This window comes from Glycine max, chromosome 7, assembly GCF_000004515.6.
Source record: "Glycine max cultivar Williams 82 chromosome 7, Glycine_max_v4.0, whole genome shotgun sequence".
Taxonomy (NCBI): Eukaryota; Viridiplantae; Streptophyta; class Magnoliopsida; order Fabales; family Fabaceae; genus Glycine; species Glycine max.
The window spans coordinates 4,347,279-4,367,441 of record NC_038243.2 but is presented as its reverse complement, the minus strand read 5'-3'; the positions used below and the strand labels follow the sequence as shown (position 1 = coordinate 4,367,441).

At 31.9% G+C, this 20,163-nt stretch overlaps 2 protein-coding genes across 2 annotated transcripts; both read right to left on the bottom strand.

Moving 5' to 3' along the window:
• Window positions 1–4,449: 4,449 nt before the first annotated feature.
• On the bottom strand, window positions 4,450–7,724 carry IQD23 (protein IQ-DOMAIN 23). The gene is made up of 5 exons (XM_003529829.5): window positions 7,167–7,724; window positions 6,756–7,046; window positions 6,387–6,632; window positions 5,994–6,134; window positions 4,450–5,700 (listed from the first exon to the last, which is right to left on the bottom strand). The coding sequence occupies exons 1-5, from the start codon at window positions 7,296–7,298 to the stop codon at window positions 4,870–4,872; spliced, it is 1,641 nt and encodes a 546-aa protein (XP_003529877.1). The 5' UTR covers window positions 7,299–7,724; the 3' UTR covers window positions 4,450–4,869.
• A 4,579-nt stretch (window positions 7,725–12,303) lies between these two features.
• Window positions 12,304–16,172, bottom strand: LOC100786208 (RNA-binding protein 24-B). The gene is made up of 6 exons (XM_003529828.5): window positions 14,334–16,172; window positions 14,055–14,187; window positions 13,707–13,827; window positions 13,568–13,604; window positions 13,208–13,457; window positions 12,304–13,093 (listed from the first exon to the last, which is right to left on the bottom strand). Exons 1-6 carry the CDS (start codon window positions 14,538–14,540, stop codon window positions 12,951–12,953), a joined length of 891 nt encoding a protein of 296 aa, XP_003529876.1. The 5' UTR covers window positions 14,541–16,172; the 3' UTR covers window positions 12,304–12,950.
• Window positions 16,173–20,163: the final 3,991 nt, after the last annotated feature.

Genomic DNA, 20,163 nt, shown 5'->3' with positions numbered 1-20,163 from the left:
TTTACTTGAGATTTATAAAATTAAATAATGTTAACCAAGTTTCTTAATTAGTGTAAAATTAATTATTTTTGCTTTTATATGAATTTAGATGGAGTAAAATTGAAGTTGCAAAGTCCCAAAATAAAAAGGATATATTCTATGAAATGTTGGTGTTAAGAGTGGGGGATGTAGATCAAGTTCATGGTAAGCGCATTTGAAACCTAATCTAACTTATAAATAGATTAAGATTTTTCTAAAATTATGTCTCATTTGAGGTGATTTTTAGTTGCAATTTAAAAAAAAATAAAAATAACAAGTTTTTCAGTTTTTAAAATTTATTTTTGGTTTTTTCACTAATTTTTAGTTTTAAAATAAACTCTTTTAAAAGTTTTCAATCCTATTAAAATTAGTTTAATGATATTTTTGTGTGATGGTGAAGATGATGACGACAATAATAACAACAGTGATGCCAATGTTAATGGCGGGTGGTGATGATAGTTGTGATTGACAATGATAATGGTGATATTGGTTGTGATGGTTGTAGTGTCAGTGATGGTGAAAATGATAGTGATGTTGGTGGTATCAACAATAGTGGTAACAATAACAAAATGGGTCATTTTCAAATGTAGGGTAACTGTGCTTTTTTAAAACTAAAAATCAAATTTTAAGATCTTTTTTTTTAGTTTAAAAAATGAATGTAAAAGTATTTTAAAATTAAATTAAAAATTATTTGAACTCTATCTTTATCAAACAATGTTTTGTTTTGAAAATTACATGTGAAAACCAAAAATAAAAAACTTATAACCACCCTAAACAAGTCTTATGTATTTAGTTAAAATTTCATACTTTAAGCTATGCGTTGTTGTTGTAATTATTATTATTATTATTATTATTTTAAAAAAACTTTTTGACTCATTTAAAAATATAAAAGATCAAACTAAATATAATCTAAATCATAAATATCTAAAAGTGCATTTTAATCTGAAATGTATTTTTCATTATGTCAACAAAGTGTAACATTATAATATATAATGAAAATACATTTTTGTTTATCATAATACTTAACAAAATGCATTTCCATTATGTATTTATGTTGGACAAGAATTGTGTTTCCATTATTTTTGTTTTCAATGCAAACACATTTATGTTAGGAATATTTAAAAAAAAATGTAAAACAAAACACGGGGTGAAATCATACAGCGAGGTGGGAATAACAAAGCCCTTGAGCCAGATAAGGAAAGTGCCACTTTTGGTTGAAAAGCATTGCTTTTGGGCTTCCTAAGTTGGTTGTTCATAAAACTCTTTCAGTTGGTCCAGAAATGTTTACCCTTGTTGGTATATAGCAGAGCCTCAGACCCAGAATTTTTTTGTTTTCTTTAGTATTGTAAAAGTTTGATTTTGATTCCTTATTAATTTAATTGTGTAATTTTAATTGATTTAAAAACTTGACTTCTAATATTTAATGGAAACATTAATGTAGCAGTGTAAGAAAAGTGTCACACTAAATTTTTGTTGCATATTTGATATCAAGTTAACAAATGAATAAAATTTGCACAATCAAATAATAAGAGAAACAAATTCATGAATAAAAGGGAACCAAAATGGATTTTGACGTAAGAAAATTAAAATTGCAATTTAAGAATAAAAAATAAATGAATAAATCAAAGAAACGGACACACTTGGTCAATGGTTAAGTAATGTTGAGCGTGATACAACTTCAACTGTTTTTTTTTTCAAACTACTTTTGGCCTCTTATATTTAATTTGCCATCATTTTTTTCTACCTCTATTTGTTTTTTATTATACTCCCTATGTCCTTATTTATATGAGATAGTTAATAATTTTTTTGTCCCTTATTACAAGATTTTATTTCATTTTTCTTGTACATTAATTATTTTTTGACTAAAATTTTATTATTTATTTTAATCTATAATTAAATACTACTTTGAATTGTCACTTTTTCTCTTAATGATAAATTTGAAAAATAGTCATGTTAATACTTAAGTTAACTAATTTTCTTAGTAAGTATAATTTAGTTAATTATGTCTTATAACTAAAGATAGAGGGAATATTGTTAATCATATATTTCTCACCTTCTCGAACATATTACCGTGATCCATTAAAAAAATGCAACTATGCATTGCGTAGTTTTTTTTATATCGGCCGAAAAAAGATGAATGTTAATAACAGGTTAAGGTATAAGCTATACCAAAACCGAACAAATCCTACAAGATAAAAAAAAAAAAAAAAAAAAACTGTCTTAACAAGCTACAGAGACAGTTTAATAAAATGCAACTATGCATTGCCTAGTTGTTACTTGTTTGCATGATTTTTCTTGGTTTTGCCATTTATATAATACGAAAAAGAGTGTCAGAATGTAAATTTTGGGAATCAATTGTATTTGCAGTGAAGAATATATAAAGATCTTATTTCGTATAAAAACTGCTTTGGCTGGTTCAATGAGAAGATTATTCGCTGAGGCACTTCTGAATTAGTTCAAGACTATCAAAATTAATAAATAAGCAACGTAAGTAAGTAACGACTTGGTTTTAATTGCTTTTAAAAAATCACTTTTCTTTAAATTAAAAATCTTTTTAAGCTGTAAAAATAGATAGTCATTTCATTAAAAGCAATTCATAATTTATTCCAAAATAACACATAGGCCCTTATATTAATATGTGCCTGCCCCACTTAGCCTTAATCCTCTGCCTATAGGCCAGTTATTATACATGGACCATACTAAAGCTTCAAGATTGTTGGTCCATATTTGGTGTATCATTAGTATGATGTTTAGAATTATAATCTTTCTTCTTAGTCCACTAGTTCATCTTAATTTGTTTAGTTGAGTTATGTACATCAAAGTTATTAGTACTACTTGAATCGAATATATCTAATCAAACCATCATTGGCTCAACCAAATTGATTTGGGTGCAAAATTTAGATGAAAAAAATAGGCGAAAACTTCATTAAAAACCCAAACAAGTCAACCAAATTACAAGCTGGAGAAATACCGAGTCACTTACAAAGAAGTACATAGATTTCTCTCCAAAAAGTTTAATTACTCTTGTTAGTTAGCCCACTTTGTTCTCCAAAAAGTGAATAATTAAATGCATGCTTGAATTTAAGTTTATAAACTTAAGTTCAAATTTGCAAACTGAGTTTGTAGAAGTAGTCTAAATTTTATTTTTATAAAACTGACCTTACTTTTCAAACTGAGTTTGAAGTACTCGACAGAAAATTCAAACATAACCTTAATGGAGAGTTGTATTTTTGCAAATAAATTTTTATGTACATTAATTCTGCATGCTTAGAAAAGAACTGGTTTCATGCAAAACTTTTATTTTGTGTGACAACAGAATGTGCAATATTAGATATAGCCTATAAGTTCCTTCTAGCACGCACCTAATAACACTAGTGTTCAGTAGGATGGGACCCCAAACAGCTCATAATTCCAAGATACCTCTGATTATGAGTTTCAGTGAAGAAAAGGTTGTCCAGCTGGAGTCCTGTGTAAAAATGCAATAAGCTGTTCAGAGCATATCCACTAGTAAAAAACCCTGTGGTTGTTAACTCTTGTTTTAAAACTTCTGTAGTTTGAAATTTTTTAGTAACTTATAGTAATTCTTTTAAAAAATTAAAATAACTATAAAAAAAAATCTTATATTTTTCTAAAATAAGTCTCACATTACTTTCTGATGGTTTAAAACCGTTTCTTTATGTAACAAAAACAAACTAACAATTATTCTTACCATTATAAACTGCTAGAGATGCTCTTACAAGTCTCTGCAAAACAGAACAAAACGTTTATCACTACATACAGAAGAAGAGTTTGGGAAAAAAAGATACCGTGGTTTAAAACTACAGAACATAAGCCACAGTTCATGATCTCTTCTCAATAAATGCCCAAGCGTATCTACTTTTATCCTTTTTATGCTGCAGGCCAAGTAGCAACCTGAAAAAGTTGCATGGCCAAGAGCAAATAATAGTGTAAAAAAAAACTGAGCAAATTATTCTTTGTTGATATCCTTGAGCAATTTGTTAGCGTTGATCTCCTCCACATGCAGGAAAGTTCTATTGTCTACATATACTTAATTATCTTCACTAATTATAATGAAATCATATTTTAACCATAGTTTCAAAATGTAGATAAATGTTGAAAATGTACGGGAAAGAGGAGTTCGAATAAAATTGTTTCGCTTTCACATTTCAGAATTGACATGTACCACTGCACATTGCACAAGTACGTAACGTAATATACAGAAACATCAATTATAGTCATGCGGGGTTATAAAGGTCAAAGAATATGACATGACCAAGAGTTAAGTATTTGCTAATTATGAACTATATATATATATACCCATTACTATATGATTTGCTCTTGCTAGCAATGTTTAATTTATCCATTTGATTAAAATTGATCAATGAAAGGAAAAAAAAAAAGTTGTACATTTTGCTAACAAAAGGCAATCGCTAAAATACGAAAAATTACATGTTATTGTGACAGGACAGTCCATTAAAAGCTATTTCAGATGGTCTTGGCAATTCTTTCAACATCAACACAACATCCCAAGTGAGGTAGGCCACCACATAGGGCTCACTTTTTATCTTGGCATCTTAAGAAAAGTATGAAAAACGAATGATAAACGAACACATTAAATTGTTCTGAGTTTCCTAGCAAGAAAAAGTACTTGCTTGCTTCTCTGGTTCCTAACATCAGATTCAGGTCGCCCGGGGGTAATTAAATAACTTTCTTTTGGGAGGGTGAGAAAGGGTTAAACTAAAATTAACTCTAACATCACAAAAAGCCCAAATAAAAATCAAATATGAAGTGAATTATGGCCATGGCCTAATGGGTCCGGTCATGTTTCTTCTCATTAAAGTGTGCAACAAATCATCTCAACCACCTCCTAAGGTCACCTGTTGAAGAAGGAGAAACCTGACCCCCACCAATACTCTCAGTGCAGCAAGAAGAGTAATTTGATTGTTGTTCTAACCCCCCAAAGTGTGATCCACTCACACTCTTGAAGCTTGGACTCCTTAAACTATGTCCATAGTTTCCATAACTCACTCCCACACCATAAGGGTCAGGAGCTGGAAAAGAAAGCCTTTTCTTGGCTGATCCAACCCTGTCCCTCTCTGGTGTGGATGGCCTCTGCCTTGGCGCGCTTTGTGACCGAATTCGAGCCTTTGCAGACTCGGTTGCCGCCATGTAATTAGGCAATGTAGCAGTAGCACCACCATTACTAGTTCCAGTTCCAACAACCCTCCCATTTTGGTACAAATTTCCTGCGTAGTGGTAATTAGACCTCAAGCTTGGTGTTTGGGAGGTGTGGTAGCTTCTGTCGTCTCTAATGCAACGTGGACTCGCGGACCGGACTTGGATGGGCCTCGATTTGGCAGGAGAAGGGGTGGCAGGGGACTGGTGAAGGGAGGATCCATTTTGGTGAGATCTATGGAGTGGGGAAGCAATGGAATGCCTTTGTGGTTGGTGATGGTTTGGGTTGTATTGATAATTTGGATGTGATCTTCTGTAATTGGTTCCTAGATATGAATAAGGCTGAGATGTGTCAATTTCCACAGTCTTAATGTGGTCTCTTTGATCAGTTGAAGCCCTTCCTCTATTCTCCCATGGCTTTGTGGCCATCCACCGATCTAGCCATTTTGGTCTCTCTTCCAACTCATCTTCATTTCCAATTGATGATGTCCTACCATTCCTCCAAATCTATTATGCATCACAATCAATTAACCAAACCAAGTCAAGGAAATTAATTCAATTTCAAAGATCAATTAAACACACTTCAGTCAATTATCAAACCAAGTCAAGGAAATTAATTCAATTTCAAAGAATCAATAAATACACTTCACATTTCACAATCAATTACCACACCAAGTCAAGGAAATTAATTCCATTTCAAGAATCAATAAAAATACACTTCAAAATCAATTGACAAAACCAAGTCAAGGAAATGAATTCAATTTCAGGAAATCAGTAAAACACTTAAAGAGGATCAAAACCTGTTGGGAAAAGGCTTGGGATAAGGTCTTGTCCCTCTTCATTGCAGCAGCTTCCTTCCTCTGCATCAACATGGCCTTCACTTCTTCAACTGTGTGATGCCTTTCATCCCAGTCATCTGTAATGCTGCTTCCCTCTCTTGACTACAAAAGCAAACACAACAAACAATTCAAACCAACAAAGAAAATAACACCCCCCCCCCCCCCCCCCCCCCCTTTCCCCAACTGTTGCTTGATTAAGAATATGAGAATGAGGACTGTTCCTTTGTTTTTTTGCAAACAAAAAGTACTTTTTTCCTTTCCTGGTAACAGCTGATCCTTAAAGCAAGAAAAAGTACACAAAATTTGATCAATGATCACTAATGCTGGTTTAAACAAGTAGGCTCTCACACTTACTATTGATTTCCTATCTGAAATGTCCTGAAGATACCGCGAGTCCCAAACACTAGCAGTGTCACTGAAAGTGGATTTTCTACTACCTTCAAGTGAAGACCTTATGCGTTGGTCAAGAACCCTTGCTTGAACTCTAACCAAAGCCTGCATGCACCTAAGGGTCATCTTTGCCTGCTTCCTAACATTGTGACCCCTAACCAAAGCTTGCAACTTCACCAAACCCTTTAGTGCACGAAGTGCTCTTCTAGCCTTCAAGCAAAAAAATAACAAAACGAAACAAATCCATTCATATTAATTAACATTAGTAGGTGCTTCTCATTTTCACTTAAGAACTTAACATTTTTATAATTCAGATCTGTTCAGGGCACTTACAAGATACCCTCTAAAAGCAGTTTGGATCACAACAGCAGCATAATGCTCCCTGGCATGGCTAGCAGGTTTGGACAACCTTGCCACCTCCACCGCCGCCTGAGCGGTGGCCATGGCGGCTTCTGCGGTGGCCACCGCCACCGCAACTGCATGCTTCTGATCCTGGTCTGTCCTTGAACCACCACCACTTGCTGCCACATCATGCTTCAACTTTTGTTGAGTGTTGTTGTTGTTGTTCCCTCCTTCATGACTCATGTGAGTCTTCCTGAAAATCCATCTTCTCTTTTCCCTCTTCTACAAAATTAAGAAAACAAAGAGTGTGTGCTCATTCTAATTAATTCTCATGATCTAAGAAAACAAGACTAAATTGATCTGCAAAGAAAGAAAACATAGAAAACACACACACACACACACCTTTTCTTCGTCTTCTTCTTGATCACAGTCTTCTCTTCTTCTGCCACTCCTTTTGTCACTGTCTTTGGTGGGAGATCTGAATGCCCTTTTGACAGCAGTTAACCATGAACTACCACTTCCCTTCTTCCCCATGTAAATCTATCTCAGCGGCATTTACAGCTTCAACCTCAACCGCTAAAAACAGCCCCTCAGAAAGAACCAGAAAAAATTATAACCATAATTTTTGTGTTAAAAGACAGAACAGAACAGAAGAGAGTTTCAACTTTCAAGTTCAACCTCCTTTGTCTCGGGGAAATAGACACAAGGAAAAACAAGAAGAAACTTATGTTATGGAGCTCTGGTTCAGTCTTTCTTGTTGTTATTTGAACACAAGTACACACAACAAAACAGTTGAGCAATGCTACAGTGAACTTGTCCTCCTCCTCCTCCTCCTCCTGGCTCTGTCGTGAGTGAAATATCTGAGTCACTCCTCATGTAAAATCCTTTGGCAAAATTTAACGTAACGCACTCTTAGATACACCAGCATTCACTAACTGTTCATTTAATTTCGATATTAGGTTCCATATCTAGTAACGTAATATATATGAAATTGTTTTTTATATTTTCATATTAGGCTGGATATCTTGTAACGTATGACGTTGTTTTTGACCAAACGTACCATAAAATAAAATAAGAAAAGATTATGTTGAGTGCATACGTGCATATCTCTCAATGTACATAAATAAGAAAATGACTCATTTCAATAGTTGAAATAGTATCAGAGATTATCTTAAAGTGTGTTTATATAATAAGTATTGGATTCCTGTAGAAAGTGAATCCTTAAAAAAAAATCATGATTCATTTCTTTTGGTTCTGTCATGAATATATTTAACTCATTGAATTAAATATTAATTTTATTTATGAAATTGTAATGTTGTAAACTCAAAAGATTTTTTACATATGACAGAGATGAAACACATATCATGAACGGACTATTATAAGACTACTTATAGATGTGTAATTCTAAAACTTTGGCTTTAAAATATCTAGTTCTCAATGTAAGAAATGTATGAAATTGAAACACAATTCGCATTTCATGAACGTATTTATGAGTTAGAACTAAATTTTAAATTCTAAAAATTGACTGACAGTTCATTTAATTCTGATATTAGGCTGGATAAGGGAGTAACCGGTAACGTATGAAATTGTTTTGACCAAGCTCGTACCATAGAATAAAATAAAATAGTGAACAAAAAATCATCTTCAAGATTATGTTCAGTTCCACATGGTTTATATATTAAGTATGTACCCAAATTGAATTATTTAAGCGGCAGTCAGAGACAGCCTGTGTGAGAGGGGCAGCATATATATAGAATATTAATAATCTAAATGGGCAAAGCTTATGGATTTTTGTGGCATGGATGGACAACAGTGGCGGTGTCAGAAGCTACCTTAAGCTTTTAATGTTAATGAATAATAATAATTGAAAGTAGTAGAATTGATGCAATGTTATATGTAAGGGAACTTAGGGAAGGATATAAAGCAAGTTGAGGGTGGCCAAGAGAGAAGCCAAAAGTGGCTTTTTCTATAATGGAATCAGAAAAAGTCACTATTTCCTTTTGGGGATAAATTATCTTTTAAAATAAAATACTATAGTATAAGGTGGAAGTGGGGGAAAGGAAACTGAACTACACTCTCATGGTGTCACGTGCTGTGAGCAGGTCGAGACATATCATCTGAGTGAAGGACCACGGTGGACTCTCATACTTAGGAACATGCAGCATGCATCATGTGGCTTTACTTGGTAAAAAAATTATTAATTGCATCTTTTGCAGCAAAACCAGATGACACAAATATCAATGAAACTATTGTCTTAATCCTCAACTAAGCTTCAAGGTGTCCTCTTCTACCTCATGGTTCAACTGCACCAAGTACTCACCCACCCAAAGACTGGTCAAACTGTTCTAGATTCTCTACATCATGGTACTCAATTCAAGAGTCGTTTGTTTTAAAATATTAATTTACTATATTTAAAAATAAAGTTTTAATAAATATTTAGAACCAACATTACTTTAATCGGAATGAATCTGTACTTAAGTAAGTTCTTCAACAAAAATCTTGGATTCATATCTGATCAATGAAAAATGTTATTGAAAAAGAAAACTTATTAAAAATCATCTATTAAATTTTTCAAACAGAAATTAATCATAATATATTATAATATTGTAAAAAAGTTAAAAGAATTTATATTATCTAAATACTAAAATAAAGCAACTTTCAAATAAAAAACATTGGTGATTAAGTCTCATTTAAATCAATTTTATTAATTTTAAAAATATTTTTATTTTTTAACTTATTATAAAATTAATTTATGTTAAAGAAATTCAAAGAGACAACAATTACAACACTGTATAAATTGTTTTTCCTACCTGCAAGGGATTCCAGTGGTATGTAAGCATGCAGTTACTTACTTTGTTTTTTTATGAGGTGCCCGTCCTTTAAGCATCTTGTGAGGCAGAGCAAGGAACAATCAAAATTCTATTGCTTTCGGGGGAGGGGAGTTACTTGTCAAGCATTTAAGGCTGGACAAAATAGTTTCCTATCTACGAAGGAAGATGCTTCCATCATAAAAGATATAAGCAAAAGATAAAAAAAAAAACACGTTCTGAACTTGGTTACGGGTGGAATTAGATTTCTCACCTTCATAATAATTTGTATATCATTTATATTTATATTGAGTATTTAAATATATATATATATATATATATATATATATATATATATATATATATTTAAATACTATTTGTAATAAAATATAATGTTATAACTTAAAAAATCAGTGCTTAGTCAAATCTTGTCATAGAAAGTATTCTTTATCGTAAGCGATACAATATTTATATTAAGCATCCTTTATCTCGCATGATAAAAAAATAACAAGTTCTGAAATCGGTTTATGAGGAATTGATTTTTCAACGTAAAAATGAAAAATAGAATAAAACGAAGGTGAGAAATTTGTTGGGGGAATCGATTTCTTAAGATTTATATCATTTGTGTAAATAATTTTTGGGTTATATCATTTGATTATTTTTTAATTTTTTTTGTATTACTGGTGTGAAAAATTCCTTCTTGCTGTGTCAGTTCCCTTCACAGTTACCCACCATGAAGGGTTTGGAAACCTTCATGTGAAGTCCAAGGTGAAATGTTACTGGGCCTTGCTAACTGAACTTACCAGTGCAATATCGGGCCTTAAAGGCAACACTACTTCTTCTATTGCTTAAGGCTTCAGAATGATTTTTGGAGAAAAAGAAAAAGAAAAAGGGACTCTCAGCTTTATCGACCTTAAAACAGAGGAATATTTGAAGAAAAATAATGCTTTAACACGACTTGTACTATTGATAAGTAAAGTTAATTACTTATTACTTTTAACAAAAAATTGAAACTCTTAATAAAGACAATATTTAATTCTCACTTACTCTCTTTCATTTTCATCCTTAAAACTTAAACTATTTTCTTAAAAGAAAATTTTGGAACGGTAGCATGTAGGAATGCCCATAAGTTGGTATGAATTGATTTTTAGGAGGAAAAAGATCCAAAATAATTAAAATATAGTATTAATTTAGGTTGTTATAAATTTAGTTTCATTCAATTTCATTTAAGATTCCTAATGTGGGTATTAAATAAATTTGTTTACATTGTCTACCAGATTTATTAATCTATTTAAATCCTAAATCTATTGGGAAATAAGTATATATTCCTAATTAAGAACTTTAATTTCTTAGGTGAAATTGAAAAGAAATCAACATTAAGACTGAAAATCCCTAATGATATGAATGGTCCACTGACTATTCATGATCTAAAGGATTATAGGATTAATGTCTCATGGCAGATCCGCGAAGCAAATCTCCTTTCACTATGTAGATTAAGAAAATTCTCCTAGAAATGATCAAGTCTTAAGAAGCAATAAATATAGAGAGAAATAAATCAAATTTCAATAAAGAATAATCCAATTTATAGATTCATAAACTACATTGAAATTTCTGTCAAAAAAAAAAAACTACATTGAAATTCATTTAGAAAGAGAATATAAACAAAAATAAAACAGAAAAAAGATAACAGAAGAATGTAAACTCCACGAATACTTAAAAGAAATATGAGCTTCCACCCTGTATTCTTCACATATTCACAAAAGCTCCAAGAAAATATCCAAGACATTTTTTTGTTAAATCCTTTTATATATGGGATACATGCTCAACATAGAGGAAAAAAAAAAGGCTTGGCGCCTTCTTGTTTGAAAAAATTACAACTCTTGTGTGTTTTTTCGGTTGTTCTTTTGACCTTCGAATCTAGTTTATTTTATTGCCACTGTGTCATTTGGCCTTAAATGATGCATTTGATCACGTTTCCTTGATTTATTTGAACTTCAGTTTCTCTCTTTAATTATCTAAAATTAAATAGGTAGATAGAAAAAATAAGTAAAACTTCGAATTAAAATTTCTATTAAATCCTATAGAAAATTAAACTAAATTAATACTGAGTGACTGAAATCCATAAATATTAATATGGAAAATAGACAACCAAGGAGATTATCAATTAATCTACATAATCATTAAGAGCTTTGGTTAAGTTAGAATAAATTCGTACCCGTTGATCCATGCATGTGTTCGGTTGTTTATAATAAGAAAATTTGATTTGAAAATAAGTAAAAGATTCTACTTCCTCTGGTATTTTTTATAAGAAGTTTCAGTATTTTTTTTTACCTGACACTTGTTTCTTATAAAAAAAACCAGAGAAAGTAATTTTTTAATAAATAAAAGTAATATTAGTTGAGGACTAAAAAGCTTAAGACAAAAAAGCATTAAATTCAATAGAATCCTGTGGTGGCCTTCACCCAGAAAAGTGATAGATTGAAGCATCAATTCAGTCATCTAAAGGCAAATTTGGCAACATGGCACACTATATATTGCTGGAAGAAATTTCATCCATTAACTAAAATTCAAAATTGGTCAAGAAAAGTGATGCCAATCACCCCATCCTCATATTAATAATAGTATGCTTAAAAAAGCATTCGAAAGGTACCAACAACTATTGACACCACATATGATAGCTCCATTGGATTCCATATACGTTTGCAGTTGTTCAGAGAGTAAAAGACACTTAATTGATGCAAAAGAAGAATAATCTTTATCTATAACAAAAAGAATGTAACGTGACAGCGAAACATGAATGGTAAAAACATGATTATATGTGAAAAAGAGAGAGAAACAATAAACGTTATGTTTTACTTTTGGACTAATCCTATCTTTTGCAAAAACAAAAAAAAAAAAATCAATCATGAATGACAATAGAAAAAATAAAATGCTTGCTAGCCTATTGAGCCATCCAAGCTCAATTTTGTCTTCCTATTTGACTGGCCAATGGAAAGTTCAAAAGATATAAAATGATCTTTTGAACCCCATCTGCTGAAATACTATAAACAAAGGACTATGTCATTGGATGCTCCCATCACCCAAGACATAATAATCTTTGGTTGAATTACTCTAAAAGGTAGAATCCAAAGCTCAAATAGTTAGATTCTACCCAATGCTGAATACATGAATGAGTATGATCTTCACCTACTTCTACAACCTACTTTAAAAAAATTAAATAATAATAAAGCCTAATTTCCTAAAACAAACATGTATGATGATGATGACTTTTTGAGTTTTGTCATGATGAAAAATGAGAATGGGGTTAAGGTCGGTTAGGGGCGCAAAGCTTTATCTAACAAATTCCTTATACTTTGAATTCAGCTTTTGATGTGGTTAATTAGCCTTGCAAGTTCTGTGACCTTGTAGATGTGGAAGTTTGTTCAGAAGCTGCTTGAGAGGCTTGTGAAGTAGTACCAACCACTGTTGCTGCCACACTTGCTGATGTTGTTGTAGTTGTAGTTGTGGTTGCAATTCCTGTTACTGAAAGTGTCACATTTTAGCCATCAATGCCACATTTATAACAGGATAGCTCAAGAGCAAAAACTAACAATGCCAACAAGAAATAGTAATAACTTCTTGCATTAGACTTATCACCTGCACTAGTAGTTGGCACTGTCACTGAAGAAGGATATGACAATATCCCAGTGCTGGAGCCATAATGCTGAGGCAAAAATGGAAACTGTGCCATTTGGGGGTACTGAACCCCAAAACCAGGAGCCTGAATACTCTGTGCATATTGACCATAAAAGGGGTAGATATTGTGGATCAACCCAACTTCCCCAGAAGCTCCAGCAGAAGGGTAGTAAGGTGAAAACTGCTGAACTCCATAGACATTATAATAACTCTGCAATAGTTTTACACACAAGAGAAAAATAGTTTATACAATAAGAATGAAGGAAAATAAATAATTAATGTAGTTGTTGCTTGTAAAGACTTTATTACATTAACACCTACCGTAGGATACAAGGTGTCTTGTGAATATCCAGAATATCTGTCAGTAGATAAAATGGACATCAGAGAAAAGGACAGAAAATGGGAAGGCAAAAAAAAATGACAGAAAAAGGACCATATCCTCATAACACTTTAATGTTACCTGTAAGCTGAATAAGGAAATGTGTATTGCCTAGGGGGTTGATGGAAAAATGTAGATGAAGAACCATGATAAGCAGGTGGTGATGCCACTAGTCCAGGTGGAGGCCTGAACCGTCCTGCACCTACAATGTGAGTTTGCATTTCAATTCCTTTTTTCTCTTACAACACAAAATCATTTTTGTTTTACTTTCACTAAATAACCAACCCTTAAAGGTGGTACCTTCTTGCCTAGGATGAGTTAAATCTATTAAGAATGAAATATAACTAAAAGAAACTCATCAAAATGGAAAAAGTATTGTAATAAAAAGGAAAAAACAAATTAGATAAAGGAGAATGTAAGGAATGAGACCATGCTGAAAAGTTGGTGGTCGGTTCTTGCTTGCACCAAGAGAAGCAAGGTTGCAGTTAGCCCTCCTACCATCAATAACTGGAGATGGATTCTGACATGCTCTCATGGCTGACTCAGGATCCTTAAATGTGACCTTGGAAAACAACAATTCACAGACTCATTCTTTAAGATAATGCAAGTACAACCATAAATGGAATAATGATAAACAAGCAAATAGTATAAACTATGCAAAGATGTGAGTTAGAAACACAAAATGATGAAGAAGGAAAATGGACTTACAAAGCCATAACCCTTGGATCTCCCAGTGTTCTTATCTGTGATGACAACAGCCTCTAAGATCTCTCCAAACTGCTCAAAATACCTCCTCATTGTGTCCCTCTGAGTCTCCCAAGCCAATCCTCCAACAAAGATTTTGGTGAAAGTTGTGTCATTATATTGGTCAGGGTTGTTACCACCCACCATCTGGGTTTGCCTTTGTTGAGACATTAAAGAAGTGGTACTCTATCAAATACTAGAACTTCCCAACAGAAGTAAGCAACCCCCAAAAATCCCAAATACAAAACAAAATAAAAATAAAAATAAAAAACAAAACACAAAATCCAAAGACAAATATGAGAGTGTGAGAGAGTGGGGGAAAAAGAAACGGTTAATAAAGGCTGGAAAAGAAGCTGTGTTTGCTCTTCTAAAAACCCATCAATGAAAACACTCGTGCACTCATGATTCTGTTCGTGCTACTCCTTCTTACTTTAAGGAATGGTTTTTGTTTTCTTTCTTCTTCTGTTTTTCTAAGGCTATAATTGCTACTTTTCTGCATGCACAACAGCAACAAACTCCTCAGATTCCACAACACTACTTGACAGAAAAAACACCATTTACTGTCGAAGGAGTGAAACGAAAAAAAAACTCTCTTACAAGAAAAAACATTTATATGCCAATGAAAACTTAGTTGCTTGCTTGTTGGGGTGTGGAGAAGAAGAGAGAGTATAATAATAATAAAAATAAGGAGACAAAAAAGCTGCTAGTGGGTGCCCACAACACAAGTAGGGTGCATAGGCTGTCTCCAATTAATGAAATGTCAAAAACCAAAAGACCAACCTTTCTCGTTGTAACCCACTTACTCTTCTTCTTCTACATCTATACCAAACACAAGAAAAAATAATAATATAATATGTTTGTGGTGAGGTGGATCGAGTCAAGCCATTTTGGTCTCTATTCGACCTCATCTCATCTTCATTCACAATCACAAATTGATTGGCTCCAACCTGTCCTCCAAATCCATGACATTGTTGTGCAGCATTCAACGGCCAATCTAATTAACCTTAGAATCTCAGAAATTAAATAGTACTACTAAATAAAAAAGATGCCACGAAAACAAAGTGAACAAACACACAAAAAACCTGAGATCAATCAATTAGTATTTTCGTACTAATTTGTCTTGCTTGATGGATGGTTAATTGAGTACTAGTAATTTCTCTGCTGCAAGTGTTGTCATCAATGTTCTTTTAGCTATAACTATTGGTTTCTGAAAATCACATTTGAAACATGAAACTAAACACGTTATTTGTCCAATTGATTTCTGATTTCTCTGATCAGATAGAGAAAAGGAACATGAATTATGTTCCTTAAGTTGGTCATGGTCCTCTCTTCTGAAATGCAAGGGAAAATTAGAACAATGAGACTATTTACAGCTATCATGTTGTAATATAAAGTAATAAAATAGTGTCCATAAAGAGGGAGAGACTGTGGAGTCTAAAGGGGTAAAGGCTACACAAAGAACTCCATTATTAACTGAGTTTGATCAACGGAAAGAAAAAGGAGAGGGAGAGAAAGGGGCATGGAATATTGGTGTGGTCTCAGGTTCTCCCATTCTTCTCAGAATCTGAATGTTCTGTTACGTGCTTTGAGCCTTAAATTTTTCAACTTTACCGGATAGGGTATACGGAATGTTTTGGAACCGAACCACCTTTGTTTCTGGTTTTTGGACAGTTACTAGAATAATGGATCATTATTACATGAGGGATTTTTGTGAATGGTGTTGTGAAAGAGAAGTGCGTTGTTGTTCGTTCAAAGGGGTGTTGTGTGTTACTGAAACGTTGTACTTGCGTGCAACAATTCAGAGCTGGGAAGACGAGGATTGAAAAAGAGAGGAAGCAAAAGCCAACTGTGTCTTCTGTCTGCAAAATTTATGACAGAGACGAGAGAACGAGCAAGGAACAACGAATAAACTAAATTTTAACTTGCGTAATTGTATTACTAATTGTTAGATTGTTTAAAAAATATTGTATTAATTATAACAATGTTGTATACTATATAATAATAAATTTTGATTTTTTGCCATAGAGTCTTGATATTGATTAAGGAAGTAATGAAAAAATATGTATACGAAAATCATAGAAAATATTTATAAAAAAATTATGGATAATATAATTTTGTATGTTTTGATAAAAATATTTATTTTTTAATTCCTTTTGTCATAAATTTTTTATACAATTTTTAGCTTTTTAGAAATATGGAAAAAAAGTGTGAAATAAAATATTTTATATAATGGAGAGAGATAAAATAAAATAAAAAAGTAAGTGGGTAGAGTTATTATAAAAATTTATTGTACGAATAGCATTACTTTATTAATTAAAAAATAAATATAAAATTATATACTATAACATATCTAATTGCATTAATTGATATTAGATGTTAAAATTTGTAAAATTTATATTATCATGCTTTATTATAAAAATAAATTTATTAATTAAATTTATTACTTTTTTATCATGATTTTGAATTCCAAATCAATTTTATCGGTGGCCTTAAACACGATCGAGTTGGGCAACCATTCAGAGTTGCATTTTTAAAGAGATGCCATTTTTTTTATTAAGTGTTTATAAATATTTTATACAATTAAAATTGTTTAAAAATTTATTGAAATAAAATAATCGTCAATTATTTTTTTAGGACAAAAAATTACTAATAATTAGTCAATTAACGAGTGATATTTTCACTTCTTAACAAAAATTTATCCAAAATTCGGAGAAAATGGATTAACAATCTATGCAAAACGTTGAATGTAATTATCAAGTTTTATCATATTGAGTTTTTAAACACATTCAATTATTTTCCTAATAATGTATGACTTATAAAATAATATTAATTATTCTTGTTACTATTGCATCCACTAAAAAAAGTTTTTTCAAATTTAAATTGTGTTATTTGCAACTTATTATATCATAAGATAGATTAAATAGTTTTATTTTGAAAAATCTTGATAATTATCAATAAATTATTAATGATCTCGCAACAAAATAAAAAAAGACAATATTCAAGTAATTTTGAGGGCAATTTTTTTTTATTTGTCCGTAACACCAAAAATTACTAAAAATAATTAAGTTGATAGAAAACTTCATATAATTTTTTTATATAACATAAAAATTACTTCAACTCAATTAATTTTAGACTCAAAATCAACATAAGGCCAAATACGTAAGTATCTAGTTAAAATCATATTAACTGCTATTAGTGTTTAATTTAAATGATTTAACATAAATTCACACACGCACTAACATATTGCGTTTTGGTTGGACATTGGCTGGGCGTGCATCAAACCTGAAGCAATATTTGCTAATACTTATTTCTACGTTATTTAAGAAAACTGACATGATACGCAGATGCTAAGAAGAAGAAGAAAAATTGAGGGTACTTGAATTCGTTAAGGCTATATTTGAAAATCAAGTTGGAGGAACAGAGCAGATCTGAAATGGTTTCATTGGTTCACGTGGTGGGAGCAAGTCTAAGAATACATTGAGTGGTTGATGGAGTGAGGAGAAAAGAACCCTCCACTTAGACTCAAGCCAGCAACTGCAGAACCATGTGCATGCATAGACATAGACATAGAGTACTAGTTCACTTTTATGTTAGCAGCATCATATGCTGCTTCAACCAATACAGTTATTGTCCTAATTTCCTACTCTAACTGTGTCCTAGATTCTAATGGAACCACCACTTATTATTTTTGTTTTGACCATTTTGTGTGTTTTCTTCCCCTCGGGAAACTCGCAAGAGAACATGCAAATTGAGTGCATCGTATTATTAAAGCTGTAGTTTGTAGGTGCATTGTAGATTGTCAAACTAGCAAGTGATAATAATAATAAAAAAAGTATTGAGCGAAAATGTTAAGGTTATATTCATTTTTTGAATTTTAGTATATAAGTCTATTAAGATTGTAATATACTGATATTTTTTTTATCACCCTAATTAGGACTATTAGGACTTTTAGTCGGAACTTTAAGATATTCTACAAGTTTTAATTTTTTTAGTTAGTTACATGCTAATATTTTTTGGTCTAGAATTTAATTTCACTTAAATTTCATTAACTATTTTATCTTTCAAGGATATATTATGTAAAAATCTCATGTTTTCTTTCACAGCATGTTACCAACGATCTATACTCGTTGGTAGATTGTAATATACTCATTGGGAATATTTGATATCAAATCAGAATAATATGATTAAAAAAAAAAAGAAGAGTAAATACGTCTTTTAACTATACACTCAAACAAAATAAATCCAACTTGAAAGGACCTCATTTCACTTCGTAAAGAGCAGTGGAGAGCCACGAAACAAAATACTGTTGATGTACAGTAACAGACACGAATGAGGCTTTTAAAAATCAACACGAGTAAAAGTGAAAGGAGGGCACTGAAAACCCAGTTAAAGACAGTGGATTATAAGTATATAGAGCCATGTGGCTATCGAATTATGAAAGAAGCGTGTATAATGGTTGTCGATAGTAACTGTTTGGGTAGTTCGTTGTCTGGTTACTTGTTTAGTCATTAGGCTATAATGGTTTTCATGAGAGTAATTAAATTGTCAGGTTAGATCTTCAAGTGGTCATTGGACACAAACTAAATTCTAATCAATAAGAAATTCTTTATGATGACGAGTGATAATCCTTTATATTACTACTATTATTTTCTTAACATCTTTTTAGATAAAATATGTTGTTATTCATTTTAATTACTTGATTTTGTCTTGTTATTTACATCCAATTTACATCCACCCAGTAAATTTTAGTCTCTCATTTCTTATTTCTTTGACTTCTCTCTACATATGACTCTAGCTAACTTTGGTGTGGTTTTTAAGAATGAATCATGTTATGAACTATTCGGAGAGAAAATTAGTGAGCTGGGTAACTCCCAAATAGTATTTGTGTTTGGGAAAGTGTGGGGTTATATGGTTTCTTGTTTATTTTATGGCTAAAACTTTTTGTACCCAAAAATTTCTGTCTAACACCTTTCAACAAGAATAATCTAAGATGTATTTGTACATTTTGAATTATTCTTTCCGTTTGAAAGGAGAGGTTGACAAAAAAAATAATTGAAATGTAGGAAAAAAAACACCCTTAATTTGGAGTTTGTATTTGAATGGTTGTAGCACATTCAAGTAGACTTTATATGTTAAATTAAAATTTGTAAATTTAAATTTGGGTGAAATGTAAGTTTGCAAACACAACCTAAATCTTGTTTTTTGATAACTGCTAAATAATTGTATTTTGATAATAAAAAATTAGTTAAATATTGACCTGAAATTAATTATTTAACAGTTATTTGTGATTAAAAGGTAGAAAATTAATTAAATTGAATATTTGGTTGCAGATATAAAAATTAGAGGTATAACAAGCAAAAAGGACAAAAAAATTGGAGAAAAGAAGAAAATTTGAAGAAGGCCCAACCCAATACGGGCGCTCAGCGCGCGTCACAGGCTAAGCGGGCGAAGAAGTACACGCGCTAAGCGCGCCTACGAAGGCCCAAAGTCCACTTCAGCAACTATAAATAGAGAGTCAGTCCAAAGGACAGAGATATACCACCACAGAACCCCTCTCCTAGGGGTTTCATTTACTCCCTTTCTTTCATCCCTTCTCGTTGTAAAGCCCTCATGACCATGAGTGGCTAATCCCCTAACTAGGACCTGGCAGGCCTAAAAAGTCAATGATGTATGGAGCATTTCAAGAGTTATCAATAAAAAAAGGATTTCCCTCCAGGTTCTTTTATTTATTTATCGTTCTTTCTTTTTACATCCTGTATCTCAGGAACTTACTTTCTGTTAGGGTTTAGTCCAC